At 35.2% G+C, this 12130-nt stretch overlaps 1 protein-coding gene across 1 annotated transcript in view; it reads left to right on the top strand.

Annotated features, from left to right (window-relative positions):
* Positions 1-12130, top strand: part of LOC134666012 (uncharacterized) — a 234362-nt gene that overhangs the window by 201339 nt on the left and 20893 nt on the right. Inside the window, exon 13 of the mRNA XM_063523093.1 lies at positions 5771-5883. Within this exon, the coding sequence (XP_063379163.1) occupies positions 5771-5883 (113 nt within the window). The remainder of the gene's footprint in view (positions 1-5770; positions 5884-12130) is intronic.

Below are 12130 nucleotides of genomic sequence, written 5' to 3'. Positions count from 1 at the left end.
AAGTTCATAGAAGTTTAAACAACACTTGCACAGTCTGGGCCATTAAAATCGCTGCAGATTTATCTAAGCTTGGTCTAACTCTATAATTTTGCATTTTAAAATAAATTGAATTACCTATGGCTAGACGACACCTAAAAATTGTATGACTCCGGTGTCAACGAGTATTATGTATTTAGTTTTTATGAACCAGTCTTTTATCGATGAATGAATTTAGTAGATAATCCATAGTGCAACACTGATGGCAATAAACTAATATTGTCAACTTATCTCATAGATTGTTACGATTACTTATTTTAGGGGTGTATTCATTAGAAACTAAAATATGACTCCAGGTTGAAACCAAAATCAAGATACGTACTCTAAAGCGCAGTAAATTTTGTGCAAACACAACGCTTTTCATGACGTTTATATCATATTTTACGTTTATGAATACGCTCCGTATTACGTAAATTAAAATCGTATTTTCATGTCGTAACGTTACTAGCATTACTGAGTCATGTTATAATAATGTTATGTCACCAGCAACTCGCTCCCCTGTAGAGTCAGTTGGAAAGAAAACGTAGATCTGTAACCAAAGTATTTAACTTAGAATGGGGTTCAAGTGCTATTTAGACAAATAATATTTACCTTCGCTGTCTTTCGCAAATTAGATTATGGCAAATAGGTCCCGGCACGTATTTGGTACGGCTTCTTCAAACGTAGCCACTTAAACCTACACTCACAGAAACTGCTTTGTTATATATTTTTTACGTTACAGTTTATATGGCGGGATTTCTTTCATAAACTTAGTACCTAATATTTGCCTTAGTACTTAATAAGGCACTGTATCTGAAAAACAACTATTTTCAGAAATTTGTTTACATCTACATTTTTCAAAGTTTTAAAATTAATTTGTGATGGTAAATTTTGTCGAAAGTAATAGAAATGCATAATTTATAAGATATAGTTTAATAAAAGAGCTTATCTTCAAATATTTTAAGTGCACTATTAGTTACGATAAGTATCACAATAAATTGAAGAGGCGGTTTTTGTCACAAAATGGTAAATAATTGAGATTTGCTTACTCGTATTCTTGTAACTAAATACAGCATTGCAGAAAATGTAAGTGTGAATAAATGTAGCGAGTAGGAAATTTCAGAGGCTTGCAAATTTGGCGCGCTCGGCTCGGTAAATATTGATATAGTTTTCTGAGATAACGAGTTGCACTCGACTTGAGAATATTCAGCGCTGGAGGCTCCTCTCGTCCATTGTACAGCAGTCTAATTTATATACAAACATATTGTACATTATTATCACAATATTCACAATGGTTCGCATTTAGGTGTACAGGCGTCTTGTATTGTATCACATCATCATTTAAAATTTAAGTTTAATGCTTAGGGTGTAACTTATTCAATACCTATACATGTTCAAATATTAAACGTTTTATCGAATATATACTATACCGGGTGTGGCCTGTAATATGAGCAAAAAATTAAACTGCAGGCTGTACTCCTCATACTAACCAACATTTGTTTAGCGACTTTTAACCCTACAATGCATGACTTTTTTGTTTTTGGAAATAAAATTATATGTGATAAATAGATGTGTTTACTTTTAGGGAAAAATAATAAAAAAAATATACAACGCATATTTTGGAAAATAAAAGGTTTTTTATCTGTGTTCCATATGTGGAACACCATGCATTAAGGTATAGAGTATATACATTTAGAAATATATGGCACATTTTCGTTTTTACATGTTCCATTTCTTTTTGTAATGCTATCAACAATTTTTATGGTTGTGGATTGCTTTTAAGTGACTTTTGTGGATTTAGCGACCTTGCATGATGTTTTTGACGATTCTTTTGTATTTTTACTTAATCCTGATGAGGCCAGCTTGAAGCTCTACTGTTGATGTATTACCAGCATCAGCATGACCAAAACTTCTGGTATTGTAGGTGGACTTTACAGAATTAGAGTGTAGGACGTGCAGGTGATCATGGAACACATTGGTGACCTATTATTGAACTTGATACCAACTTCGAAATTCCGACAGGTGATTCCGATGTATGGAGTTGTGATATAGTTAAAAATAAGTCATATGTAACTGGCGTCAGCTCAACTAACTCAGGACATGACGACCGACTATTTTCTGAGTCGCTAAATTCTTCATTTATTGTTGTCCGCATTATTTCAAAGATGAATTCACTATTGGCCCACGAAGATTCCATCATCCAGATCCCGATCATCTTTACTTGCAAAGGATTGATAAAAATGATAAATAATGTTCATTAGCTGCATTCCGTAAGGATTTACTTTCACATCATCTAAAAGCTTAATAAATTATTTAATTAATCAGCTGTTGTGAGCTCTAAAAGAAGGTTGACGATTTTGAGCCTTATGCCTTGGACAGAAGTTCTCAAATGTATACATATTTTAACGTGAGTGTGCCGTAAAAACATAAATAACCGTTCCTACAGATTACGCCAAACTAAAACTTATGCCAACGTCATAAAGACTCTAACAGGTGCAAGCTTTCCTTACTTGTTTTGTGTAAACAATATGAACCTCAATGCATGGTGTGCCATATCGGGAACGTTTGAAAAATATTGCTCGACGCTATCTAAACATTGCAAAACATTAAAATTAAACTTACCATTGAGTAATATACAGTTTAACAGTCACAATATATATTTTTTCTTATTGTTTAACTTTAAATGATTTTTTTGTCGTACTTCTAAACTTGTCAAAACTGATTTTTGCACCAACTCCCGAAATTTGACCGATCGTCCGACACCTTGGATATTTACTGCTACCTAGCGGCAACACGCCGAACTATTATATGTAGTAGCCTTGACTCTAAAGTAACCTTCAATGTATAATAGATGTCGCTGCCTACCTTGTTCTTGACACAATTCACACTTATTTCGGTTGTGCCATATATGGAACTGTATGCATTGTAGGGTTAAAAATAACTTGTTGTTTGATTTTTAATACACTTTAAAGTTTGTTCTAAGAGGCAATGTATTGCGAATTTTGTTATGTTTATGGCATTGATAAGCAACGTCAATCACAATGATATGGCGTAGCAATGGCGTCCATTGAAAATAATATTTATTTTGTATGAAAAATAGGGAGTCTAGATACTTCATAATTTTTAAAAGTTGTTGAACAAAAGTCACCGTTTGAGGAGTACAATCTATGTTTTAATTATATGCTCGTGTTACAGGCCACACCCGGTATAATATAGTGGCTTTTACTGCTTTGAAGTCGTAGCTAATTTGTTTTCTGACATTGAATCATTTACACCTGTACAAATACAATCTGTGGTAGAGGGCCACGAATAATACGATTCAGCGCTCTACGTAAAAGACCTTTACAATTACGCACGAGCAAATACTAGTAGAATTAATCCCTGTTTCATGCTGGAATCGCAATTCACGATATAGTTTCAGTTTTTAATATGTATCTTCTTAATATCAGTTGTTTAGCATAAATTCTACATTTTACTTAAATATATAACTAAATACATACCTGCATATTACATATTTATAGTTAGTTAATCCAAGTTTGTATTTTCCATGAGTTTAAAGGAATCATACACAGCTTGAAATAAAATTTTGAAACAACCAAAAAATACATCCGGCTAAAGTACATATTAATGAATGAGTTTTATTTTAAGATAATAGGAATATTGTATTACTATTTTTTTGTAAAAAAAAACATTGTACACACTTTAATGGAATTCACACAGGTACATAAAGGGGTATGTACTTTTGTAGGTCGCTGTATATCATGCTTTGCGATTCCAATATTATTTTCGCTTGCGTGAATATAAATCTATCACAGGTTCATTAACATCCATTGTTTTAATTGTGTGTTCACTATTCAAAAGCCGTGTTCATATTGATGTTTCTCTCTTCTTGCATCAATAAAGAAAAAATCAAATGTACCACGCGGTGTCGACGATTATGGCGATGAGGTAAATGTGCCCCCGTAGGTGTGCCCTGTGTTACTGTTCCATCAACATGTATACTGCCTGACCCTTCACACGTAGTCTCGTACAGATATTCAATAAACAGCATGACATAAATACAGACTTAATACACGTAACCGGGTGCTTCGCATTTGTTCTAATAGAATTCTCACTCGTTGTCAAAGCTGAGCGCCAAAAGCGGCCCATCCATTTTTGCAAACATCTAGGTACACAACCATATACGACAATAAACCTATGTGGTAGATACATTCAATATTGAGGGTGTTGCTAACCCGCCTTACGCCTCGGCTAGGGCAATTATTTAGCAAAATTATTTTGTGGGAATTTAAGTTTCAAAGAACAAATGTCAGTAAGTACTCGGATAATTATAGCTTGATTTCAAACACCAGCTTAATTCTTGCTTCCTGTCCTGCAGCTGCAAACTCGCTTCCCAACACTACCGCTTTTAGCTTTCTGTCTGGGGATATAAATAACGCCATTACCTCGATCTTTTAGTCGTTAAACACTTTCTATAAGATTGTTGCGTGCCTGATATTTTTTAACGTCAAGGTAGACAAATGGGTGTCATTAAGGGTTAAATTAGTGTTGGATTGACTACCCCAGTCTGATCTATTTGTCCCCCCTGCCCTTGAACTTCATCGATCAATATGTTTGACGTATTATAACCACTTTAGTGAAGTGCGAGGTTGTAAATGGCTCAGACTGTATACATGTTATGATTGAAAACAATTGAAGTTGAATAAAAATTGATTTGATTGAAACCTACAGGATATGGTTTGTGAAAAATTAAATTAAGTATATAAACTTTGTACTTACCTATTTCCTATGTACTTTATTAGTAAAATAGGGTGATGTACAAAATATAAACAATAAACTAGAATATGTAGTTATTTACGATACAAGTGCGGAAAGAGGAAATTCGAAACGAGCGGCAATAAATTAAAACGACTGAAGGGAGTGTTTTAAATCGACACGAGTTGCGAATTACCTATTCGTGCGTGTATCGTACAAAGTTTTACAGTACATATGTCCCTTTAAACCTTTGACATACTCACGAAAAGTACTATTTTACGCACTAGTGCGGGAAAATAGGACCATATGTACTGTAAAATTCATTTTTAAAACTTGTAACTACATGAAAAATCTTAATGATGTGACACAATATCCGTAATATCCGTAATGAACGACATCACCCAATTTTAATAAAAAAATGCTAATATTGTAAGGAATATTTTTAATATTCCCTGTATCAGGCCACATCCTGTACTTAAGCAACATGTTTGCGTCATATCTTATTACCTAATAGGGTACATCGCCAATTATTAGCCAGTTTTCAATTACTGGCCACCTATACTAAAATGAATTCTGTGTATAGGTGAATAGAACTCATTTTTGTAAGAGGCGGCCAGTTATTGAACGAGTGGGTTGTGGATAAATTTCAGTTACTGGCCATTTTCCTTATACTGAAAATGAGTTTTATTTATCTGTAAATAGAATTCATTTTTGGAATAGGTGGCCAGTAATTGAAAACTGGCTAATAATTGGATTTTCGTACCTTATACTAAAATGAACTTTGTTCACCTATAAATAGAAATCAAATTAAGTGGCCAGTAATTGGGGGGTGGCTAGTAATTGGCGATGTACCCTATATATTTTTTTCATCTACTTAAGTATTCCGTCTGAGCCCTTTTCATTGTAGAATATCTCAAAGGTTTTATAATCAGATCCTTATATGTCATGTTAGAAATATGCTCATAATTTGGAGGTATTAAATGGATTTGTGTCACTGTAGGAGGAACGGCGCGGGCAGAGAGGCTCTCCGGGGCGACTCCGACGCACACAACTTCCAAGAATACACCTATAAGAAGATAACGCCCTGCGATGTCTGCTCGCAAGTTCTTAGAGGTAATAAGTTTACTCGTAATAGCTTTCAAGTTCAGTTTCAGTCTATTGCAGACGATTTATACATTGCTGTTTAGACAACAGCACAGAATAAATAATAGTACCTACTAGGTACAGAAGTCTCACTCTCTAACAAAACGCGTCTGTTACGATCAGCACAGATATGGCCGCTAGGTGGCGACAGCGCCACGCGCGGCTTATGGCTGTCCCCAAAATTGGGGTGGAACGGATGTACTTTTAGCTACCTGTAGCAAAGCGACGAAATCGCGGATTGAGCCACGCCTGACAACGGGTTTGGTGTTGTGTGAATCGATAGTAACGAAGAAACAAAAAAAATAGAATACACACTCTCAGACAAATTAAGAAATATTTTTCAAATTATAACATCAGAAGGGTGGTGGGCAGGAAAGCGGGTCCTGGCGCTAGGCCAGGCGCTAGGGTTGTAGAATAAGATAACATCAGAAGGGTGTAATGTACCTTGCGGGTTATGGAGTCTGGCGAACAATATAAAAAATAAAATAAATATAAATATTATAGGACATTTCTTACACAAATTGACTAAGCCCCACGGTAAGCCTATGAAGGCTTGTGTTGTGGGTACTTAGACAACGATATATATAATATATAAATACTTATATACATAGAAAACAACCATGACTCAGGAACAAATATCTGTGTCATCACACAAATAAATGCCCTTACCGGGATTCGAACCCTGGACCATCGGCTTCATAGGCAGGGTCACTACCCAAAAACCAAAAGTCTATTGCAGACGATTTATGCATTGCTGTTTTGACTACGGGTTTGGTGTTGTGCTAATCGATAGTAACGAAGAAACAAAAATAAAATAGGATACCTACACACTTTCAGACAAATTAAGAAATATTTTTCAAATTATAATGATAGTTTAGATTCTTCAACATGTTTCGTTTATTCTCGTTCTCATTGATATAAATGTAGATTTCGTGTCCACGTTGTTGGTTATGTGTGTTCAATGCCCATAGGTACAGTCGCCATCAGATATATCGGAGCGACCAAGGTGTTCACAATATCTGAACACGCACTCTAACGCCTTGACAATAGAGGCTTGTTCAGATATTTGTGAGCACCTTGGCCGCTCCGATATATCTGATGGCGACTGTACCTATTAACTCCATTTTGTTTATTGTATTTTGCCCTTCTATGACTAGACGATAAGCCTTTTTTAATAAATTGAATGACCTTTACCCTTGAGGATTTACTAATATAAACGAGATTAATTAACGTTTCCTGATGTTACATAAATTTTCTCTCTCATCATCGTAGGCCTTTCAGTCTATTGCAGACTATACAAATAGTGTCAGGCAGGGCGACAACTTTTTTCATGGCTGTATAAGCCAATACGGGAGCGACAACCACGACCGCAAAACTGGCAGGCTGGTGTAGTGTGCCCGTGGCGCACAGATGTCGGGCTGATGACGCTTGGCTCGCTTACTTGCGAGTGTCTTAAACCAAGCGTCATCGTGGATTTTACGACCATCGAACACCACTCTACTGTAGGTATTAATCTGTAATCTCTACCTATGCACTTTCTTGGCATCTTGTAATTCAAACAATTATTACTAATAGAAATGGTTGGGCAGAAATCTAATCTCTCTCATCTAATGGTCGCATCAAACGTTAAATATTCCGATAGTGATGATGATATAATAATGGAGCATGATATACCTACTTAATTCAACTTGCTTTAGGGGAGACCGAGGTGAGTTTTGACAGAGGAGAGTTGTGACATTGTCGATTTTTTGGAATCTAATGCTGCCCTGCTTATTGTATTTGTAGTACTTGCATAAAAATCATCGTTTAAAAAACGAACTTATTCAAAGAGAACAAGATTAACAATTGCATGACTTTTGAACTGCGATTACTGCATACGTTATTAGCACGGCAGAATGACTGTTAGCGAGCTCGCAACAGTGTGCGTTTGTTAGCTCGTAACTTGAACTAACAAACGCGCGCTATTGCGACCTTGTTTTTAGTTAAAAGATTCCAAAAAATCAACGATGTCACAACTCTCCTCTGTCACAACTCACTTCGGTGTCCCCTAATGCCGCCCAAAATCGAAGCAGCTCTAACACTAGGCCCCAGATTAATTTTCTCATTCGTCACAATTTACAAATCTACATAGTAGTTAACGACGGTTAACGACCCTTAACAACAGCAATTACTTGATGAAGTAGTAGTTCTTTGTAATAGCGAATAAAATATTTATAACAATCATAATAATCATATTTGGCCTACCTAGTAGGTATAGTCCCAACAAATTGGTGTCACATAATTGCTGACAATAATTTAGTACATTTAAATTTACCATATTTTTATAATAATACTTGCATATTACTAAATAGTTATGTATTTGCACCGTAACATATCAACCATCGCATAGAAGTAATCGCTTTAGATATTTATAAGTATTTTGTGTAAGTGCCTTTGTTATTACTTTAATGTGTATCTTTAGTATCTTATTGGTTGAGTTATTGATTAAGAAGACGAAACGACATAAAAAGGCAAACAAAATTTTTTAATATCGGCAAGGCACCTAGTTTTTCAAATTTTATGGCTGAACCATAAAAACCGGGCAAGTGCGAGTCGGACTCGCGCACGAAGGGTTCCGTACCATAAAGCAAAAAAAAAACGGAAAAAAATGCAAAAAGAAAACGGTCACCCATCCAAGTACTGACCACGCCCGACGTTGCTTAACTTTGGTCAAAAATCACGTTTGCTGTATGGGAGCCCCACTTAAATATTCATTTAATTCTGTTTTTAGTATTTGTTGTTATAGCGGCAACAGAAATACATCATCTGTGAAAATTTCAACTGTCTAGCTATCACGGTTCGTGAGATACAGCCTGGTGACAGACAGACGGACGGACGGACGGACGGACGGACAGCGAAGTCTTAGTAATAGGGTCCCGTTTTACCTTTTGGGTACGGAACCCTAAAAATCAGGTTCGTAAATATCTAATTGCAATAATATCGTTAGCGATTACCGACGTTGGTGGCCACGTAACAGCGATTAACCTCGGCAATGGCATTATAAAGAAAGAAGTTTTTTGCCGGTACCTCGCACCGCCATGTACGAACTGTTGCTCAGCCGCGACGCTCGTGACTTGAGGTTCGACGAACCACAATTTTGACCCCTTGATTTCGAAAAGGTCCCAAGGTCCTGAGATATAAAGAAAACTGTAGCATTCTATTACTTGAGCTTGGCAAGTTTATATGCGAAGCGTTTTCTTTGTTTTCTCTTTGACACCCATTCTTTACGAAACTCGATGTCGTACATAAAATAAAGCAACTTTTTATTGTAGTTGAGTTTACTTCGAATGAGCGTATCGCCTTCTTCAAAGTAAAAAATGGAAACTTAAAACTAAAACAAATATTGAAGTTGAAGAAGTGAACTTGAAAGTAAGCAGGAATCATATTTTCATTTATGTATCTATAGATCCTTTTTTTAGCATTAGAAGTAAGGTAAACAATCTTGATGTGTCTTTTAAATGAAAAACACATTTTAAAAATAAGTTACGGCAAATATGTAACAATTATGAATCTAATACGATCTTTTACGTTCTTCTGCTTTCATAAGTAATAGTTTTTGATTTTTAAAAAGCGTTTTTCAATTAAAAGACATGTCAAGATCGCTTACCTTCTTGCAAGTTCTTTCTAATGCTAAAAAAACGAACTTATATAAGTATTTAGAGTGACTTCATCAAATTGGTCATGCACCATTAAATTTTAGATTGTTTGTTAAATAAAATCATTTTAAACTCTCTTGTTTTTAGCTCTTTACTATAAATATTAATGTAGTACACTAAATAGGTGCCTTTAATCATTAGATGTACTTATAGTGATTAACATTTTCGTATATCGAGATAAAATTGCGTTTAAAACTCTAATTGCAATATCAACCATTCGGACCTCATACTTGTTATTATAGTAACAGCACCAGTCATGGGACATTTAAGAGGGAATTTGGAGTATTTGTGATATTTCCCTAATACATGTGAATGGTCTACCGCTTAGCGTATTGAAAGATGAAAGTCCTACCCGTCTTTCATGTTTCAGGCGTGTTGTATCAAAGATACTGCAATGAGTTTCCACATACTTAACAAATTAAAACTATGCTATTTTTCTCCAGTCATGGACACCAAAGCTCCAGTAATGGGCCCCCCAGTAATGGACACTACTCTATCAGTATAAAATATTGAAATAGGTCATCAGATCTGGTCCATGTTATCATAATATTGCATTATCATCCGATTTGCATATTTAATTACGAATACAAAATTTCAACTCAATCGGAAAACGGGAAAGTGGCTCAAACTCGGCTACCAAGATTTGACCCACACTAAAAAACGATATTAATTTATCCGAAGTCCGAGCATACCTCCTGGTTGACATATTTCGTAACTACATTTTACTTCTGTATTGTTTAAACATGAAATGATGGCATGGCAAGCATCATTATGTAAATTTCCCATTATAGGAGGTATGCAGTTTTACAGCTCCTATAATGGGATTGGGCCAAATACCACTATTTTTTTACATCTGTGGACTTACAACATAGTATGTTGTATACCTTATCTCATGGTAAATGCAATTAACAAAACACATTTTAGTTTTCATCAAGTATTAATTAATTAAAATTTAATAAATTAACTCACCTCTCTTAGCGAAGTTGTTAAGAATTCGTAGTGGTATTTTTTTTCAGTGACACGACAACTTTTGGGTTGACGCCAATTTCTTAAAAAACAACCAAATTTAATAAAAATTCAAACTGAAACAGCTCTAGGACTCTTATTTATGATAATATACAGACAGTGTTTATAAACTACTTTTAGACACTTATTTTACAGGATTTGTGGTTTTTTGTCCCATTACTGGTTCCACGCCCATCATAGGGTACACTACTATATTAAAAAGGGGAATTAGAACTTTTATACCAAATTACAATGTCTTCATTATTATATTCTAACCTCGTATATGGTTTTATCAGCAATGTCATCAGTGTGACCCAGAAAGCATCTTTTGTAAGCCCTTTTCAGGGCATGAAAGACTTTCATAGTATAATGTATGTTGCTTAGAATACTAATCTCATGATTCAGAGTAGGTAACGATGAATTTTAGTGGGTCACAGTGAATCACGCGACATTTTATTGAAGCAAATTCGCGAAAATCGTATAAAGGAAGCTTTCATTAGTAATACTTTTTATGGGTGGAAAAGCGGTAGTTTACGTGACTCACACCATGAATCGTAATAGCTGAGCTGACTTGACGATTCATTCATTTTCCTAAAAACAGGTTTTTCGAACAACGGGTAATGGTTAAGTTCTATCATTTTTATCTTATTTCATATATCTACCTACGTAAAGTTAGCCTAGTATAAGGCGCTAGTTTTGCAGTTAGCTACTTTGTTGCGTGAAGTAAAATGCCTTATATAAGAAAATACAAAAAGACACTAAACTGCATGTAATGACCAACCTTTAATGAATTTCTATACAAGTTCGTGGTAGAACTAAATGTAGACTTGTCACTTCGTGCTTTTCATAGGTCAGGCCTTTTGTCTCATACCATTGAACCGAAAACCGATAAGGAACTTTCAATACGTTCGACTCAGTGACGATGTAAGCATTTGGCTCATGTGGAAACAAATTTGTTAACGGTAAAAGGTTTTTTTTACCACATTCATAATATTAAATTATATAGAGTGGCGAGGCTCCTATAAAACTCGATTATGAATTTTATGACCACTGTGAATTCCGCCTATTCCAGAATACAGCCTATTACAGAAGTCTCGGATAGTTTGGCGATATTATACATTTAATTGTCTATTTACTAAAACTGGCTTCATTGTTATTTGTTTTATTTAAAAAGTTGTGGAACAAGTTCAGCTTTTTAATTTAAATTTTACATTAGTTGACATTAGAGTCTGTTCAGAAAGAGAAGAGTCATGGAATGTATTGAGCCCCATAAATACATTCCACGACTCTTCTCTTTCCGCACAGAGTTTAACGTGACATAATGCCATGTCCAGCGATCATTAAAACAAGTTGAATCAATCCTTTGGACCAAAGAAATACATAAATTCAGTGAGCGACGATAGTCGATCGTTAGCCTAATGATCTTTCCTGCAATTAGCGGCTAAAGCTTTATCGATATTTAAATGCATTTGACCTTGTGGTCTCACAAGGATAAGCGATCACGACTGATGCGAGAT

The sequence above is a fragment of the Cydia fagiglandana genome, chromosome 7 (assembly GCF_963556715.1).
Source record: "Cydia fagiglandana chromosome 7, ilCydFagi1.1, whole genome shotgun sequence".
Lineage (NCBI taxonomy): Eukaryota > Metazoa > Arthropoda > Insecta > Lepidoptera > Tortricidae > Cydia > Cydia fagiglandana.
Note: the sequence above shows the minus strand (reverse complement) of the source record. Positions and strands in the feature narration are given on the sequence as shown.